At 53.5% G+C, this 19,601-nt stretch overlaps 2 protein-coding genes and 1 non-coding gene across 3 annotated transcripts; 2 read left to right on the forward strand and 1 right to left on the reverse strand.

The window, feature by feature from the left end:
* Window positions 1-747: 747 nt before the first annotated feature.
* Window positions 748-2,909, reverse strand: EIF4EBP2 (eukaryotic translation initiation factor 4E binding protein 2). The gene is made up of 3 exons (XM_068140334.1): window positions 2,712-2,909; window positions 1,796-1,972; window positions 748-1,545 (listed from the first exon to the last, which is right to left on the reverse strand). Exons 1-3 carry the CDS (start codon window positions 2,848-2,850, stop codon window positions 1,514-1,516), a joined length of 348 nt encoding a protein of 115 aa, XP_067996435.1. The 5' UTR covers window positions 2,851-2,909; the 3' UTR covers window positions 748-1,513.
* Window positions 2,910-3,028: 119 nt separating this feature from the next.
* TRNAE-UUC (transfer RNA glutamic acid (anticodon UUC)) lies at window positions 3,029-3,100 on the forward strand. Its single transcript has one exon. It is a non-coding gene; the product is annotated as a tRNA-Glu (tRNA).
* A 1,621-nt stretch (window positions 3,101-4,721) lies between these two features.
* Window positions 4,722-18,754, forward strand: LRRC20 (leucine rich repeat containing 20). Its single transcript, XM_068140335.1, has 4 exons — window positions 4,722-4,882; window positions 6,126-6,275; window positions 9,893-10,060; window positions 16,559-18,754. Exons 1-4 carry the CDS (start codon window positions 4,801-4,803, stop codon window positions 16,708-16,710), a joined length of 552 nt encoding a protein of 183 aa, XP_067996436.1. The 5' UTR covers window positions 4,722-4,800; the 3' UTR covers window positions 16,711-18,754.
* Window positions 18,755-19,601: the final 847 nt, after the last annotated feature.

Raw genomic sequence — 19,601 nt, forward strand, 5'->3', positions numbered from 1 at the left:
GATGGCACCACTGGCAGCAGCCTACAGCTGGAGCAACCTGAAGAGCAGGGGGAGGACAGCACTGCTGGCAGCAGCCTACAGCTGGAGAACCCTGAAGAGCAGGTGGATAGCACCGCTGGCAAAGGCGTACAACCAGAGCACCCTGAAGAGCAGGTGGAGGATGGCACTGCTGGCAGCAGCCTGCAACCAAAGCACCCTGAAGAGCAGGTGGAGGATGGCACTGCTGGCAGCAGCCTGCAACCAAAGCACCCTGAAGAGCAGGTGGAGGATGGCACTGCTGGCAGCAGCCTGCAACCAAAGCACCCTGAAGAGCAGGTAGAGGATGGCACCGCTGGCAGCACCCTACAGCTGGAGCACCCTGAAGAGCAGGTGGAGGATGGCACCACTGGTAGCAGCCTACAACCAGAACACCCTGAGGAGCAGGTGGAGGATGGCACCGCTGGCAGCAGCCTGCAACCAGAGCACCCTGAAGCAGACAAGGGCACCGCCACCGGGCTCCTGCGAGTGGAGCACGCCCCGGGTGGTGCTCCCAGCTGCAGCACCTCCTCCCTGCGGCATCCTGCACTCCCCGCCCCGGGGCTATTCCTGAGACATCTGATGGTGCCGAGGGATTCGTTGGGTTTTTTTCTCCTCCTGTATTATTCACATTTTAAAAGGCAGAGGGGGGTGGGAGAAGGTTTAAAAACCAAAAGCCCTTTCCCAGAGGGTGCTCATCCCCAGCCCCCCCCCCCAAAAAAAGAAGCATGGTGGGGGTGGGTAAAGTGCCCCTTTTTTAGTACCAAAAAAAATAATCGATAAAAACAAGGGGTTTGGGGATCTTTTTGTAACATATGGCTCCGAGTCCTGGCTGGAGGCTCAGGGACGCAGCCCCTGGTTGAAAGGCCACAACGGAATAAATCCAGGTAGGAGAGACGCAGGCGGCGCCGCCCGACGCTGCTAGGGGGCCGAGGCGGAGCCCCACAGCACCCAAGGGAAGGGGCAGCCAAACCGGGCCCCAGGGGGGAGCTGAACAACCCCTCCCCAGGGTGCAAACGGGCACTTGGGGTTAGGAGTGACGCTTCTCCCCCCGCCCCTCCTCCCAGGAGGCTGCCTGAATTTCCCAGGAGAAGGGGGAAACGAGGGGACGCAGCTCTGGATCGCCAAGCTGCCGGCTACAGGGGGGTTGCGGGGGAACGAGAGGGCGGTTGTGGGGGGCCTGGGGGGAGCGTGAGGCAGCAGAAGAGGCAGAGGGATGTTTTAAGAAGCCCAGTGGAGATCAGGCTGCTGGTGGGTGGAGGAACAGGGCTGGACCTGGAAGGGCTCCTCCGGCCGGCACATGCTGGGAGCAGTCACCCGTTCAAGGGAGCGAAGCCAGAGCCAGACTCCCCAGAAAGAAGTGGGGGGGCACGGGTCAGGGAGGGAGGTGCTGGTGGGGGACTGCTGCCACCTCCGCCTCGCCGGGACGGCTCCTGCTAAGCCGAAGGTGGGGTGCACAGGTCTGGGGGGGTCGCCGCTGCCGCTCCGTGGTTCCCGCTCAGATGTCCATCTCGAACTGAGCGTCGTCCCCTGGGCAAGGAGGGAAGGAGAGAAATGTTAGGAGGAGAGGGGTCACAGAATCATACAACTGTCAGGGTTGGAAGGAACCTCAAGGATCAGCCAGTTCCAACCCCCCTGCCCTGGGCAGGGACACCTCACACTCCAGCAGGTTGCTCACAGCCACATCCAGCCTGGCTGCAAAAACCTCCAGGGATGGGGCTTGTAAACCCCCACCCCGATTTCCACCTCACAACTGCACCCTGGCAGAGGTTCCCTTTACCCATGGATGGCTTCCCCTCCTGGTGGTTCGAGCTGTTGGTGTCTGCTTTGGGCTCCTCGCCGGCCGAGCCGGGGCTGGTGACGCCGGGAATATCGGGGAGGTGACAGGGCGGGGTCTGAGCCATGGGCGAGTTCCGACGGTCCAGCAGGAACTTGCGGTCGTAGATGATCCGGGTGCCTGGAAGCAGGGTACAGAGGGAGAGGAGGACGCAGCCTGGCAGCGCGTGTTTTCCCAAGGGAGTCTCCCAGCCACCCCGGCCAAGGACTGCTGGCCATGCTGCAGCCCCACGGATAAGCGGGGAGTGGGGGTGGGGAGAAGCTGTGTGAGCCGCCGCCACCACCACGCTGCCTGCTCTTATCTGGGCACAGCGGGCGATAATTCGGCGCTGGATAAACACCCCCAGTGACACCTGGCTACCAGCTGCCCACAGGCTGGGCAAAACTCATGGCAGGGATGGGGACGCATCCCGGAGGTGCCACCCTGAAGTGTTCCCCATGTCCCTGATCCCCCGGCCACGGGTCAGCGATGCTCCGACCCCGGGGGCGCCAAAGCAGGACGGGACAGAGTTCTCTTGCCTTCTGCCACCAACAGCTCCAGGGGCATCGAGCCACGCCGGTGCCACCCCGTACCGAGGGCTATCTCCTGCCTTCCCCGGGACTCGCTGCACCCCCGTTAGACCCCGGAAAAGAAAACGTAAACCCTCCCTCAAGCGTTCGCTCTGAGCACAACGAGCAGCAGACGCTTCCCATACACCATATATAGACAAGATACGGTCGCGATAGCGGAGCGATAAGCGCGATATCCCCGCGATAGGCGGAGTTTAACGACTCGTGCGGGCGGCGGGAGAGTTTCCCCCAGCGTGGCCCCCGCGGCCACCGCCCCGCCAAGGCCTCGGTTCCGGGCCCCGGGCTCTTACCTCCCGGTGTGGTGGAGAAGAGGGTGCCGCCGGGGGTGGTGCAGTAATCCGGGGGGAGCTGCGCCGCGTCGCTGAGGGTCACGGTGCGGGTGGGGATGGCCCGGCTCTGGCTGGGTTGGCGGCCGCCGGCGGACGACATGGCCCCGCGCTATTGTCCCCGCGGAGGCGGCGCGCAGGAGACACCGCCCCCGTCCCGTCCTCGCCGTGGTTTCGCCACCTCCCACCGGCCACCCCCCGCCCTCCTAGCGCCGCCGCCGCGCCACCGCCAGGCGGCCGCCGCCAGCAGGGGGCGGGCGAGGGGAGCGGTGCCCGTTCCTTCCCACGTGGTCTAGGGGTGAGGATTCCTGGCTTTCACCCAGGCGGCCCGGGTTCGAGTCCCGGCGTGGGAAGACAGTCCCTTTTGGGTAAGCGGGGGGGACGCGGAGTGGGAAGAATCCTTTTGGGAAGAGGAGGAAGGAGGAATCGGAACATACACAGCAGTGCAGGAAGGGTGTTGTGTTAAACGGTCCCTCCATCAAAATGCTTTGGGTGAGCATGCCAGAAAGGAACGGGGATGAATCCCTGCATCCCAAACACACCAACCCCCAAAACGTTGGGAGTCGTGAATCCCAACGGCTACACTCTCCCCTGGAAACCAGATGCATCTCCTTATGCTCATGTATCAACCCAGAAAGCTGGGAATCCTGTGCAAGGAGGGCCATGCAAGCCTCAGGCTGTCAGGAAAGGGGATGCATCCCTATATTCCAAACATGCCATCCTGGAAAGTTGGGAAACTCATATTCTGAGGGCCACACCAGCCCCAGATCACTGAGGAAGAGGATATATCCCCACATCCCATAACCAGAAAGGGGATTTATCTCCATATTCCAAACACACCATGAGGAAAGTTTGGAATCCTGTGCCCTGAGTGCCACACCAACCCAAGAACACCAGAAAAGGGAATGTATCCCCATATCCTTCATCAGGAAAGGGGATGCATCCCTATATTCCATAGGAAAAAAAAGGGGGGGGGCATTGCCCTCATCCCAAATGTTAGAACTCAAAAGGTTGGGAATCCTGTGCACTGAGGGCCAGAACAGCCCTGGACTGCCAAGGGGATGTATCCCCATAACTCATACCAGGAAAAGGGATGCATACCCATATCCAAAACATACCAACCTGGAAAGTTGGGAATCCTGTCTCCTGAGGGCCATGCCAGCCCCAGATGACCAGGGAAGGGGATGTACACCAAATGTACCAACAGAAAAACTTGGGAATGCTGCTCCACTTTCCTCAAGATCACTGGGAAAGGGAATAATACATCCCATATGCCAAAGAGCCACCCTGGGAAAGCTGAGAACCCTGGCTATGCCAGTTGGCTGGAAAAGGGAACATAACCTCATATCCCAAATCAGAAAAGGGGCTGTATGCTCAGATCTCAAACATATCAACCTGGAAATTTGGGAGTTCCATGCCCTAAGGGCTACAATACCATGAGCCCAGATGAGCAGGAAAGTGAATTCAAACCCCTACATCCCGAACACAGGAAGGGGATGCATCCCCACATCCCAGATGGATACATCACCCTGAAAAGTTGGGAATCACAGAATCAACCAGGTTGGAAGAGACCTCCAAGATCACCAAGTCCAACCAATCATCCAAGCCTAGCTAATCAACCAGACCATGGAACTAAGTGCCTCATCCAGACTGGTTTAAAACACCTCCAGGGACCTCGATCCCACACCCTCCCTGGGCAGCCCATTCCAATGGGGCACTCTCTCTTTCTGGGAAGAACTTCTTTCTAAGATCAAGCCTAAACCTCCCCTGGCACAGCTTGAGACTGTGTCCTCTTGTTCTGCCACCAGTTGCCTGGGAGAAGAGGCTGGCTGCAACCACCCTTTAGGTAGCTGCAGACAGCAGTAAGGTCTCCCAGGGAATCTCACCCCCCGAGGGCCAGGGCAGCCCTGGCACAGCCTCCCTCCCTTCCCGGGGAATGCTGCTGGCTATTTTTAGCCCCCCTCAGCAGCGAGGCCGGAGCCGCTGCTGGTTTCTCCTTGCAGCCCTGGATCCCCCCGGCCCGAGCGTGTCCCTGCCGGGACCGGCTGCCCGCATGCAGAAGAGGATGGGTGAGGCAGTGGCCCGGGTGGCCAGGAAGGTGAACGAGACGGTGGAGAACAAAACAGACTCCCTGGGTAAGCTCAGCGCTCCGGGTCGGCTGCCGCTGGGGGCCTGGAGAAGGATCGGGTAGCCGGGAGCAGGGCGCAGGGTTTCAGTGCTCTTGGTCACCTCTCTGCCTCTTGGTCACCTCTGGGTACTGCACCCCAAGGCTCCCGCACCCCTGGGGATGGCTTTCAGCCCCTCAAAGGGGTATCAGCCACACCACAGTCTGAGTGGGCTCCCACCAACAATCCCATGGGAGAAGGTCCTTCTTTGCAAGTGGCTGCGGGAGGTAGACCTCTCCTCACGTTGCCCTGTCAGATCTCTGAGTCTCTTGCAGTTTCCTTGTTCCTAGCTAACATCCAAGATCCACACGTGGGTCATGAACATGGAATCAGAGCTGTTAGGGTTGGAAGGGACCTCAAGGATCAGCCAGTTCCAGGCCCCCTGCCATGGGCAGGGACACCTCACACTGCAGCAGGTTGCTCACAGCCACATCCAGCCTGGCTGCAAACACCTCCAGGCAGGAGGCTTCCACCACCTCCCTGGGCAACCTGTGCCAGGCTCTCACCACCCCCCTGGGGAACAACTTCTTCCTAACATCCAATCTCAATCTACCCATTCTTTCCTCTCATGTTTTCCTTCTCAGCAGCATTGTCCATGTCTTTCCTTTCTCCTGTGTTTTCCTTCTTTTGAGCCAGTAGTTGCTCAGCTCTTTCATACAGTTTTTAGGGATGCATATTCCAGAGAGTATGGATAGCAGTGACCTCTGCCCATTATTTCCAGAGCAGCTGCAGTCTGGTGAGCAATCCTTATCTATGCACCTTCCTGAGAGTCGTTCCCCGTGGTGTCTGCCCAATACACATCAGCTATTGTCTGGGCAAGCAGCAAAGGTGATTTTATCTTTGTTGAGTCACATCAAGTCAGAGAAGATTTAGTCTCTCACATAGGCACAGGGAGAAGGGGGAGTTATGGAAGCTGTTTGGCATGGTCAGACTGGATGAGGCTTTGTAGGAGGACACTGGAATGCAGAGGTAGAGGCAATGTGGTTTAGGATTGAAGGCAGAGCAACCTCAGCACTTTTGGGACAAACTGCCTGAAGAGATGACTCCAAAGATCTCTGCAATGGAGAGGGTTATGGCAGGGGACAGTACGGCATCCACAGGTAGCAGCACCCAGACATCAAATGTATTGTTAGGGGGTGGAAGCCAAGATGGAAAGCATTGCTCCATCCCAGCCTGGGTACATTCTAAGGTGCTTTGGTCTCTTGGGGAGCAGACCTGGCCAACTGCAAGCTGATGACCTTCCCTGTGGGCATCTACAAAGCCATGAGGAGCGTCACCGAGGGGATCCACCGCATCTCCCTGGCAAACAACGAGCTGAAGTCCATCACCAGCAGATTTGTCACCACCTTCAGCCAGCTGAGAGGTAAGGGACAGCCCCACAGCTTCACAGCCGCCACTTCTCAACCCCTCAGGATCCAGCAAGGACCCTCCGGGTTGCTGCAGGGGGAGACACAGCACCAAAGAGCCTCCTCACCACCTCATCACTGTTTTCGCTCCTCTGTGCTCATGCCTCATTCCAAGCACTAGGTTCAGACCCCCATAAATCCATTTTCCTTCACCCTTGCTGAAAGGGGACACTGGTTTAGCACTCCCCCACCCTCCCTAACCCATCCCCACACCACCTTTCAGCAGTGCAGGATCGCTTATCATTCTCCAGCTCTCTCCAAGGATGGAATTGGGCATGGAAGAGGAGAAGGAGAGAGTGGTAGGATGGCTTTCAGGAGCATTTGAGGCTGCGGAAGGCACGCTGGAACCCTGATGGCTAATTAGCTCCCCATCACAGGGCCATCACCGAGAGCTGCTCACTTCCCACTGGATGCAGGAGATGGGGGCAGTCATCAGGGCAAGGCTGATGCCACAGGGAGATATTCCTGTGGAGATCAGCAAGAAACAAGCAACAAGACAAGAGCAAAAGGCCTCAGCTCGGACCAGGGGGAGGTTTAGATTGCACTTCATCCTGGTCTGAATCAGGAACAGTATGGCCAGCAGGAGCAGGGAGGTCATTGTGCCCCTGGACTCAGCACTGCTTAGGCCACACCTTGAGTCCTGTGTCCAGTTCTGGGCTCCTCAGTTTAGGAAAGATGTTGAGATGCTGGAAGGTGTCCAGAGAAGGGCAAGAAAGCTGGGGAGGGGTCTGGAGCACAGCCCTGTGAGGAGAGGCTGAGGGAGCTGGGGTTGCTTAGCCTGGAGAAGAGGAGGCTCAGGGGAGACCTTCTTGCTCTCTACAACTCCCTGAAGGGAGGTTGTAGCCAGGTGGGGGTTGGTCTCTTCTCCCAGGCAAGCAGCACCAGAACAAGAGGACACAGTCTCAAGCTGCACCAGGGGAGGTTTAGGCTGGATGTTAGGAAGGTCTTCATAGAGAGAGCAATTTGCCATTGGAATGTGCTGCCCAGGGAGGTGGTGGAGTCCCCATACCTGGAGGTGTTTAGGAAGAGACTGGATGAGGCGCTCAGTGCCATGGTTTAGTTGATTAGATGGTGCTGGGTGATAGGTTGGACTTGATGATCTCAAAGGTCTCTTCCAACCTGGTTTATTCTATTCAGGAAATATTTCTTCCCCCAAAGGATTGTCCTTGGAACAGGGTGCCCAGGGCAGTAGGGGAACCCCCATTCCTGGAAACATTTCAAAGCTGTGTAGATGTGGTGCTGAGCTTTAGTGGTGACCTGACAGGGCTGGGTGATCTTAAAGGTCTCCCCTCCAGGTTCTATGGTTAAAAGCTGCCAAAACATGGCCATGCAGGAATCCAGTACCATAGTTTTGAATGCCAGAGACTGCAGCAGGGCTTTGCCTGCTAGCAGCAGCAGCTGGGGCTCTGGCAGCTTTTAAAAGCTCACTTAGCAGGCTGCAGAACCACCACCACCATCACACTGTGACTCTGGTTTTTCAGATCTGCCCTTCAGTTTCCTTATGGGTGATAAAAAGCCTCTTGTGAAAACAAGAGTGGCTTGCTCAGCAGTGGCTGAAGAGCCAGCATGTGCCCAGGTGGCCAAGAAGGCCAACAGCATCCTGGCTTTCATCAGACATAGCGTGGCCAGCAGGACCAGGGAAGAGGTCATCCCCCTGAACAGGGCAGTGGTGAAACCACACCTCAAATCCTGGCTGGAGTTTTGTGCCCCTCACTCCAAGAAGGACATTGAGGTCCTGGAGCATCTCCAGAGAGGGGCAACAAAGCTGGTGAAGGGTCTGGAGCACCAGTCTTATGAGGAACAGCTGAGGGGCTTGGGGTTGTTCAGTCTGGAGAAAAGGAGACTGAGGGGAGACCTTCTGGCTCTCTGTAAGTCCCTGATAGGAGGCTGGAGCCAGGTTGGTGCTGGTCTCTTCTCCCAAAGAACAAGCAACAGGACAAGAAGAATCAGCCTCAAGTGGCACCAGGTTGGATTTAAGAAGAAACTTCCCCTCTGAAAGGGTTCACAACCACTGGAAGAGGCTGCCCAGGGAGGTGGTTGGATCACCACACCTGAAGCCCCAGAGATGTGGTGCTGAGGGATATGGTTTAGCTTTGGCAGAGAGATAATGGTTGGACTCGAGGAACTGAAAGGTCTTTTCCAACCTAAAAGTGATTCTGTGATTCTTCACCAGAAGGCTGCCTGGGGAGGCGCTTCCTGTGCTGTGCTGAAGCTGGAACATCATCCCTGAAACTCCCTTAGGCTGGAGAAAAAGGAACATGTGGAGCAAAAGAAGCTCTGAGAGTTCAGAGGTCTCTTTTCCCAGCAAGGGCTTTGTTGCAGCAGTGAGAAAAAAAATCATCCTGGTGATGAACATGCTGGGCCTCAGCAGGGCTGGTGAAGAGGAAGTGATGCCCCAGGGCTGGGGAGAGCCTTGCACCAGCCTGAATGAGGCAGGACCTATAAATACCAGGTATTAGCAGGGACAGGGCAGCTTGCACGGGTATTTATAGAGCAGAAAGCCCTGTGTCACTGGAGAAGGACACTGGGACAGCAGGATTTGGGCTCCTCTTCCCAGGGTTAACAGCCATTTGTGCAGCAATGCAGCTCCTGGTCCCACAGGAGCTCACTTCTGGAGTGGGAAAGCAGCAGCACAGAGGTATTTTTCACACAGAAATACACTTCTTCCACCACTCTGGTTATTCCTCAGAAGGGCTTCAGGCACCTGCAGATAGAAACCCAACCCTTCAACCACAGCAAATGTTCACTGTGCCAATTTCACTAAGAAATGTTGTTTCTTTCCACAGCTCCTACCTGCAAAATGCTGCCCAGGCTTCATTAGGAAAGCCCAAGGAGGCCAGGAAACATCTTGCTCCAAAAAGCCATATTCACAGCAGGAAAATGGTCCAATGGAGATGAGCAAAGAAACAACATGAAATCCCATTTTGGGGAGCTGAAATCCCATTGCTGGACCTGACAGCTGATGGGGGGCACAGGCTGTGCACTGGTTAGGTCACACCTGGAGTCCTGTGTCCAGTTCTGAGCCCCTCAGTTTAGGCAAGACGTTGAGATGCTGGAAGGTGTCCAGAGAAGGGCAAGAAAGCTGGGGAGGGGTCTGGAGCACAGCCCTGTGAGGAGAGGCCGAGGGAGCTGGGGTTGCTTAGCCTGGAGAAGAGGAGGCTCAGGGGAGACCTTCTTGCTCTCTCCAACTCCCTGAAGGGAGGTTTGAGCCAGGTGGGGGTTGGTCTCTTCTCCCAGGCACCCAGAACAAGAGGACACAGTCTCAAGCTGTGCCAGGGGAGGTTTAGGCTGGAGGTTAGGAAGAAGTTCTTCCCAGAAAGAGAGATTGGCCATTGGGATGTGCTGCCCAGGGAGGTGGTAGAGTCACCATCCCTGGAGGTGTTTAGGAGGAGGCTGGATGGGGTGCTTGGTGCCATGGTTTAGTTGATTAGATGGTGCTGGGTGATAGGTTGGACTCAATGCTCTCAGAGTTCTCTTCCAACCTGGTTTATTCTATTCAGCTGTGCACTGATTCTGCATACAGTGTGCAATTAAGTCATTATTAATGATGGCTTATTAATTATTTGCCCACCAGAGCTCAATTTGTCAGGCAACTACCTGCACCGCCTGCCCGAGGAGGTCACCTCCCTGCTGCACCTCCAGGCCATCAACCTCTCCCGCAACAGATTCCGGCGGTTCCCTGAGCCCCTGGCTGCTGTCACCACCCTGGAGACCATTGACCTGGAAGAGAATGAGATCACAGGTGAGAAGGATCTTGCCCCACTGGAGGTGAGGCTGAGCATCACCATCCACACAGCACAGACTCACAGGATGTTAGGGCTTGGAAGGGACCTCCAGAGATCATCCAGTCCAAGCCCCCTGCCAGAGCAGGATCACCCAGGGCAGGCCACACAGGAATGCATCCAGGTGGGGTGTGAAAGCCTCCAGAGAAGGAGGCTCTGAAATCTCTCTGGGCAGCCTGCTCCAGGGCTCTGGCACCCTCACTGGAAAGAAGTTTCTCCTCATGTTAAGCTGAAACCTTCCCTGTTCCAGTTTGTCTCCATTGTTCCTTGGCTTATCACTGTGCACCACCCAAAGGAGCTTGGCCCCCTCCACTTGCCCCCCACCCCTCAGCTATTGATAGGCATTGATCAGATCCCCTCTCAGCCTTCTCCTCTCCAGACTAAACAGCTCCAGGGCTCTCTCCATAGGGGTGATGCTCAAGTCCCCTGAGCATCCTCCTGGCTCTCTGTTGGGCTCTCTCCAGCAGGTCTCTGTCTCTCTTGAACTGGGGAGCCCAAAACTGAACACAATACTCCAGGTGTGGTCTCACCAGGGCAGAGCAGAGGGGGAGCAGAACCTCCCCAGCCCTGCTGGCCACACTTTTCTTGCTGCACCCCAGGATCCCATTGGCTCTCTTGGCCACCAGGGCACATTGCTGTCCCCTGCAGAGCTTGCTGCCCACCAGCACTCCAAGGTCTTTCTCCATAGGACAGCACATCCCAGAGGTGATGCTGGCCCACATCCCTGTGTGGAGAGGGATGTGCATGGTCCACCATCCCCATCACCAGGCTGAGAGATGCCTTAGTGATCTAGCAAAAAGAGGGTGAATTGGGCTTGGGGAAGGGCACAAGATGCTAACCAGCCAGAGCCTCCTTAGTCACTTGCTTGTGCTAATTCCTGAGCTGCCTCCTGCAGTTAAGCTGCTGCAGACATAGGGGAAATCAAGCCCCATTCAAGCTGCCCTCTATTCACTGTGCTGTCATCTGGCTCTCAAAGGCAGCTCCAGCTGTGACTCAAACTCACTAGATTTAATACAAAAAATCCCTCCAGATCTGACTGCAGAAGTCAGCCCCAAGGATGTCTGCTGCCTACCTGAACATTTCCCAGAGCAAATAAGAGCCATAACACTACAAAATCCCCTCCAAAAAAAAAAACAGGTAAAAAGACATTAAAGGAATGATAGAAGCTGCTCATCTCTTGACCCAACAGAGGGAGGAAAAAAACACATCTTTGATGCACAAAGCTGAAGCCTTTGGAGTCCCCAAAAGCTGGGCAAAAAGGACAGCTGTTGCATGCAGATAAAGGGGGACTTGTTTAGAAGCAAGCTCTCAAGGAAGCCAGGCTGGAGCATCCCACAGCCCACACAGATCCCCAGGGAAGCAACTATCAGGCCCACTCAGTTTTGTCTTTTTATCTGGGATGGCTTCAGCTGCTGCTGGGAAAGCTGCTCCCTGCAACACAAGTTTTATTACCAGCATCAGCTGTTCCCTGCCTGTGAGAAGAAGGGAGGTTAAATACTGCTTCCATGAGAGCAGAGCAAAAAGATCTGGGGTTTCCTCATCCCTTTCCCCCCCCCCCCCCTCCCATTGCCCAAGCAGAGCTTAGATCCTTCCATCACTTTTTGAGCTTAATTGGACAACTTCAATCAGGCCTGGTCTCCCAACAGCATATTCCCCTCTTGCTTTGTGCAAGAAAGGAATAGGCTGTTATTTATTTACTTATTTCCCTGCTCCAGTGCAGAGAGGAAAGGCTGCACCAAGGGTGCACCCAGCTGGATTAGTCCTGAGGGGAAAGGGGTGGCTGGAAAGCATAGCTGCCAGGCTTGGTCACCTCCCACCCAGCTCCCTTCAGCTGATCTTATCAGACTCAGGAAAAACACTGACAGGGGAGAAATCAACAGTTTCAAGCTCAAATGCTTTAGGGGCATAGTGTAGCAATGAGCACAATGCTTTCTGGCTGCAGAAATATGCAAGATGAGCTTATTTGGGGCAGTCTCAGGGGAGGGAAGGGGCTAGAGAATGGAAAACCTGAGGTATTGCAACCCATTTTGCCCTCTGAGCAAACACAGCTCTTCCCAAACACCTCCCAAGCTCACCTGCATGGGAGCTTGCATTTACATCCACATAGATGTCTGTCTGTAGGATGATATACTTGGATTCATCAGTGAGCTTTTATTTACACCCACACCACTGGGGAAGGGGAGTTAAAGAGGCTTCAACAGCTTGAATTTAACCAGCACCAATTTAGTTTGCCCCTAACAGCCAAGCAAGATTTGAGTCCTTCATACCTATTTCCACTCAAGAGACCTTAGAGCAGCCTGTAAGAGATGACATCCCCTTTTTCCCCCCCCCTCTTCACGCATACAACTCACCCACTACAGCCGGCTGAGGAGCCTGATTTAGCAGCAGAGCCTCATGAAGACCTCATGGGGAACAACTACCATGCTCTAGGAGAAGCTCTTGATCTATCTGAAAGATCAAGTGGGAGCTGAAACCTCATTCAGGTGCTGTTCTTCAACAGCAATACCTCCAACCAACCCAGCAGAGAAGGGATCCACCACAGCAACCCCAGAGTTGCCTTTAGCTGCCTTTTATAGTTTGGGGCCCAGGTTGTCCCACTTAGCCCAGTAATAAATTGAGGACCCTGCTCCAGGTGAAGGAGCAGCAGATAAGAGAAGGATACTCTACAAGTCACAGGTTAGAGGATGAACTGGGGGCTCTCTCAAACAGCATGAAGGTTGCAGAGGGTCTGGTTTCTGAAGGTGGTGTGGTTGTGTTGCCTGCCCTCTTCTGCCTGCCCTCTTCTGCCTGCCCTCTTCTGCCTGCCCTCTTCTGCCTGCCCTCTTCTGCCTGCCCTCTTCTGCCTGCCCTCTTCTGCCTGCCCTCTTCTGCCTGCCCTCTTCTGCCTGCCCTCTTCTGCCTGCCCTCTTCTGCCTGCCCTCTTCTGCCTGCCCTCTTCTGCCTGCCCTCTTCTGCCTGCCCTCTTCTGCCTGCCCTCTTCTGCCTGCCCTCTTCTGCCTGCCCTCTTCTGCCTGCCCTCTTCTGCCTGCCCTCTTCTGCCTGCCCTCTTCTGCCTGCCCTCTTCTGCCTGCCCTCTTCTGCCTGCCCTCTTCTGCCTGCCCTCTTCTGCCTGCCCTCTTCTGCCTGCCCTCTTCTGCCCCATCAGTGGTGCTGAAGAAGTCGATTGCAGGGCTGCACAGCACCTTTCAGAGCACCTCCTGAAAGAGGACTGAGTCACCTAGCACAATGCATTGAAGTGGGGATGGTAGGTAACGTTTTCCAGGCAAAGGGAAACAAGAGTAAAAGGAGATTAATTAATGCCAGCCTGGAGTCTGTGGGCACTGAGAAAGGGAGGCATTTAGTGCCAGGAGATGCCCTTTTCATCTCAAGTTGCTTTTGACTCCGGAGTGTTATTATCTGCATGTTAATGTCAGTGCTTTTAACTCTTTCCCTGATAATGAGAGTTAAAGCAAATTAGAATTTTCAGTTCCCAAGTCCACGGTGATTTATTGGTTCCTGAAGCTTCAGTTTCTCTTTCCCTTGCTCTTTGATCAATGGTTTCATGCAGAAGGGGTGGCAACAGCATTGGGGATGCTGGAGACCATAAGAAAGGTTGAGAAGGTTGCTGCTGGTGACAGCTGTGGCTGATTTTTGTCCTTCTGAGCATTCCTCATTTGGGATAACAGCAGGGGAAAGGCATCTTTGGTAACAGCTGCAGAGCAGCCAGCATGGGGGCTTCCACCAGTAGGTTTGGAGGAGGCTGGCAGGAGCTGGTGGCCAATAAAGGATGTGAGTAAAGCTAAAAGCTGACTGGCAAGTGGCTCTGCTGAGCTGAGCAGGGTCCTTCCTCCTCCAGTTTGCTGCCACATGTGGCTTCGAGACCCTCAGGGCTGTTAGGGTTCATTAGCTCCGGCTCCTCGGATGCCTCAGCAGATATGAAAATCCAGCTCCTCCTGACGCCTTGGCAGCTGTTTCCTCTGAAGGAACTGGGCTTTCCACTCACTTATTAGCATGTCCTGATTCGAGAAGATAGCTCCTAGCTGTTTTGATTATGAAAAAGCCTCCTTTGATTGTTTCCCTTCTTAATTGGGGTGTTTTGGGTTTGTTTTGGTTTTGCTTCACTGGCGAAGCCAGCACGAATAATTCAGGCTCAAACGTGACTGCCTGAGCCTTTGGGTTGCTTCTAGAGGAGCTTGTGACTTCCATGGCATGTCCATATAGGTGGAGGCTGCACTGCCTGCCTCTTCATGCTGGGAGTGAGTCACTGTTCCTCACCTGGAAACAGCTGCAGAGCTGCACTGTTCCCACCCTGGGCAAGGCTTGGTCCCTAACCCCCTTTCCTTAGCTCCCTAAAAAGTGTAAGCCTTGACTCTCTATAGCCTTAGAAGATCAATTGCACAGGAAGAGCTACCAAAAAAAAGGAGCTATCTTTGTGCACTGAGGTGTGTGGGAGGGAGAAATAACATGTAAAAATGATCCAAGGGAGTGGCAGTGAACAAATCCATCATTAAAAAAAGCAGCATGAAAAAGAACCTCACCAACAAATCCACCTGAAGCTCAGCCTGGTGAGAGATGTGCTGTAAAGAGTCATCAGATTGTTTTGGTTGGAAGAGACCTTGGAGATCCTCAAGTCCAATGCTGCCAAGTCACCACTAAACCATATCCCTCAGCACCCCATCTGCAAGAAGAATATGCAGAAGTTAGGACAGAAATCAGCTTTCTGGAGGGGAAAGCAAAAAGCCATGGAGGTGTTGGAGTCCTGTTGGGTTAGTTTGGTGTTTTGTTTTTTTCCCCAGCATAAAATAAGTTTCCAGGTTTCAAAATCACATCCTCCTCTGCCCAGCTGTAACTGCATCCCCCAGGATTCTGCTCCAAGTGCTGGCAGAAGAAGCCAGAGCTGGGGATAGGAAAAGGTTTCTCCTCGTTCTGGTGGCCAAATGAAAATGAAACTGCTCTTGGGAAGCTCAGGCAGGTGGGGTTGTCCCAAGCCCATAATCCTGGGATCTGCAACAGCAACAACAAAGCTGAATCCATCATCTTTTGATGATCTTAGTGGTTGGGATTTTCATATCAATCTCATAGAATCATCTTGGTTGGAGAAGACCTTTAAGAACGTCAAGTCCAACCGTTATCTGACTACCGAAGTCTGGTGCTAAACCAAGTCCCTCAGCACCACATCTCTGTGTCTCTGTAGCACCTCCAGGCTTGGTGATTTCAACCACCACCCCAAGGAGCCTGTTCTAGGGTTTGAGAACCCTTGCAGTGAAGAAGTTTCTTCTCATATCCAACTTAAACCTCCCCTTGGTGCAACTGGAGGCCATTTCCTCTTGTCTCGTTCCTCTGCTCCCAGTGGTGTCACATCTGGGACCATCTCTGAGCCCTGCACTGGTTTTTAAATGTGAATGTTTTCCTTTAGGAACCCTTCCTGAAAGAAAACATCTGAATTCATGGAAATTGCAATAGAGGAGGCATGCCCAGTGCTGGCTGAGAGCCATCTGGCAGCCTGTCCAACAGGGCCAAAGGGCATGTGCTCTCTCATTACCCTGTTGAGGAGGGCTCCTGGGCATTGCAACACTGGGAAAAAAGAAGGGGATAGGTCTTTGAACCCCACTTCACACTCCAGCAGGGGTTTTGGAGGACTGGCAGAACTGAAGAGCAGCGTCCAGCATGGTATTTGCACGTTGCCAAAACATTTCCTTGAGTGGTTTGCATTATATAATCTTATATGATGATGATGGTGAGGGGCAGGAGCAAGGTTTGCCTTGGACTGCCCATCAAGCCATGATTTTCAACCCCTTTCACTGCTCTGAACTCCCCAGCAGCAAATGCTGGGAGGGAAAGAGGGTGGGAGGGAGAAAGGAAGAGAGGGAGGGATGACAGAACCATAAGAGAACAGAATGATCTAGGTTGGACAAGACCTCTAACATCATTGAGCCCAACTGCCAACCCAACACCACCATGGCCATTAAACCCTGTCCCCCAGTGCCCTGGCCACACATTTCTTCAACACCTCCAGGGATGTTGACTCCACCACCTCCCTGGGCAGCCTGTTCCAGTACCTGACCACTCTTGCAGGGAAGACATTTTTCCTAATCTCCAACCTAAACCTCCCCCTGGTGTGGTCTCAGGCCATTCCCTCTCATTCTATCACCTGATACGAGGACCAACCCCCATCTCACTCCAACCTCCTACAGGGAGAAGAGACCAACCCCCATCTCCTTCCAACCTCCTTTCAGGGAGTTGTAGAGAGTAAGAAAGTCTCTCCTCAGCCTCTTCTTCTCCAGACTAAACAAGCCCAGTTCCCAAGCTGCTCCTCCCAACCCTTTGCCAGCTTCATTGCCCTTCTCTGGACACACTCCAGCATCTCAACGTCCTTGTCGTAGTGAGGGTCCCCAAAACTGAGCCTAGGATTTGAAGTGCAGTCTCAGCAGTGCCTAGCAGGGGGATGCCTGCTCACCCCTTGGTGCTCTCTTTTGCAGAGGTGCCAGTGGAGAAGCTGGCCAGCATGACAGCGCTGAGGAGCCTCAACCTCCAGGCAAACCCTGTCGGGCCCGAGGTGCGGCTGCTCGTCCGACCCCTTGTCCCCTTCGACCTGCTGCTGTCACCAGAGAAGCCCCTCCCCGAAGCCTGAGAGAGTCCTGGGGTGCCTGGGCAAGCTCTGCTGACATAGAATTAGAATTATGGAATTGCAGAATCGTTTTGGTTGGAAAAGACCTTGAAGATCATCAAGTCCAACCACTAACCCAGCACTACCAGGTCATGAAACACACCAGCGGATAGAATCACCAAAGGATGAAGAACTTTTGCTCCTTGAAGCATTACTCTTATTATTTAGCATTCTATTCTATTCTATTCTATTCTATTCTATTCTATTCTATTCTATTCTATTCCTAATTCTATCCTATTCTATTCTGTTTTATCCTATCCTATCCTATCCTGTTCCTACTCCTATTTCTATTTCTATTTCATGTCTATTCTATTCTATTCTACTCTACTGTATTCTATTCCTAATTCTATCCTATCCTATTCTATTCTGTTCTATTCTATTCCTAATTCTATCCTATCTTATCCTATCCTATCCATCCTACCCTATTTTATCCTGTTCCTACTCCTATTTCTATTCTTATTTCATGTCTAGTCTATTCTATTCTATTCCATTCCTTATTCTATTCTATTCTATTCTATTCTATTCTATTCTATTCTATTCTATTCTATTCTATTCTATTCTATTCTATTCTATTCTACCCTACCCTACCCTATTCTATTCTTCCTATCCTATCCTATCCTATCCTATCCTATCCTATCCTATCCTATCCTACCCTACCCTACCCTACCCTACCCTACCCTACCCTACCCTACCCTACCCTACCCTACCCTACCCTATCCCATCCTAATTATATTATATTAGCATTATTTTGGGTGTCAGGTAATGCTAGGACTCGGGGGAATGGAACAAAAATAGACCGGAGTAGATTCAGATTGGATGTTAGGAAGATTTTGGTACCACACAAATCATCCTGGGAGTTAGGACAGACTAAAGGTTGGGGGTTGGACACTCCACTTTGTACTTACTGCTTCCACAGTAGCTTTTGCACACTCTTGACTGCAGCAGAAAGGGCTGTCAGACACAGTCAGGTTTGTGCTAGAAGAGAAGAGTTGCTTGTGAGAAGGTGAAAGACAAACCTCTCCCCCAAGAGCATCAAATCATGCAGTGCTAAGGATCATGGATCTAGGTGCCAAAGTGAGGGACTTCTTAGGGTGTTGGGGAGTGATAGGACTAGGGGGGATGGATGCAAGCTAGAGGAGGGGAGATTGAGATTGGATGTGAGGAAGAAGTTGTTCCCCATGAAGGTGGTGAGACACTGGCAGAGGTTGCCCAGGGAGGTGGTGGAAGCCTCCTGCCTGGAGGTGTTTGCAGCCAGGCTGGATGTGGCTGTGAGCAACCTGCTGGAGTGTGAGGTGTCCCTGCCCATGGCAGGGGGGTTGGAACTGGCTGAGCCTTGAGGTCCCTTCCAACCCTGACAATTCTGTGATTCTCACCACAGCCTACTCTGTTTACTGCAGTCCAAGATAAAATCTGGTTGCCATTCGGACTCCAGGCACCAAAGCATGACCTTGCTCTACGAGCTCCATCTCGTTTTGTGCATCTTGGCTACCAGCAGTGCATGATGCTGGCCCAGAAAGTTCCCACACCTCATGAACTGGTATGAAACAACTCCAGCAATTCACCCATGCTGCTGAGGGATGACTACCTGTAAGAGTGGTTTGGCTTGGCTCAGTCCCTGCTGTGCTGCTGGTTTTGGCTCAACCCTGCGGTGAGGCTGCCAGTCCCTCCTTTTTCCTTCTTTTCTTTCCCTAATAAAAAGCAAGCAGCAGGATTCCTCTGCAAAGGGATGGCTTCCCCAGCTCCCGAACCAGGGAATCTCATGGGGAGGAAGCAGAGCTGGCATGCTTGCAGCACAAGGTTTGGGTAATAGTTTGGGAGTTGGACGCTTGGCTGCATTCATCCTGCCTGGGCAGTGCTGGGGAGCATCTGCTGCCCTGGTCCAGCAGGGCTGGGACAGCAGGGGACATCCCTCTGTTCCCCTTGGAGTTGCTGATATGGCCAAGTGCCACATGCCTGATTAAATGTTTTCCTGGTTTTCTTCTGTGTTTATTAAATTTGTGAGTGAGCAGTTGTCTTCTCCTTCAAGAAACCCCTTTGCACCTCCCCTCGCAGCTCAGGCTGATGCCTCCAGCTGCATTCTGCCCAGACCTGAGTAGTACTTCTCTGGATTTTTCCAGGGATTGTTTGGTTTTCTTTCTTTCCCCAAGGAAATGTGGTTTCCCCCATAGTTTTTTTCAAAGTGGAAATTAAAGAGACCCTGTGCCAACAGGTCCCCACTGACTGCTCACCCCATGGGTGTCCCCAGAAGCATTCAGCCACTTTCTGGGTGCTGTGGGTCTTGAAGACCTGCTGCTTTCATAGAATCAACAAGGTTGGAAAAGACCTCAGAGATCATAGAGTCCAACCTATCGCCTCATGACTAACTAGACCATGGCTCCAAGTGCCACATCCAATCCTTACTTGAACACCTCCGGGGATGGTGACTCCACCACCTCCCTGGGCAGCACATCCCAATGGCCAATCTCTCTTTCTATGAAGAACTTCTTCCCAATATCTAGCCTAAACCTCCCCTTGCACACCTTGAGACTGTGTCCTCTTGTTCTGTCACAGGTTGCCTGGGAGAAGAGACCAACCCCCACCTGGCTACAGGGAGTTGGAGAGAGCAATAAGGTTTCCCCTGAGCCTCCTCTTCTCCAGGCTAAGCAAACCCAGCTCCCTCAGCCTCTCCTCACAGGGCTGTGCTCTAGACCCCTCCCCAGCTTTCTTGCCCTTCTCTGGACACCTTCCAGCAGCTCAATATCTTTCCTAAACTTGAGGACCCCAGAACTGGACACAGGACTCAAGGTGTGGCCTAAGCAGTGCTGAGTCCAGGGGCACAATGACCTCCCTGCTCCTGCTGGCCACACTGTTCCTGA

Source organism: Melanerpes formicivorus, unplaced genomic scaffold (genome assembly GCF_026170545.1).
Source record: "Melanerpes formicivorus ecotype bairdi unplaced genomic scaffold, bMelFor1.0.p_v2 SCAF_6, whole genome shotgun sequence".
NCBI classification, from domain to species: Eukaryota; Metazoa; Chordata; class Aves; order Piciformes; family Picidae; genus Melanerpes; species Melanerpes formicivorus.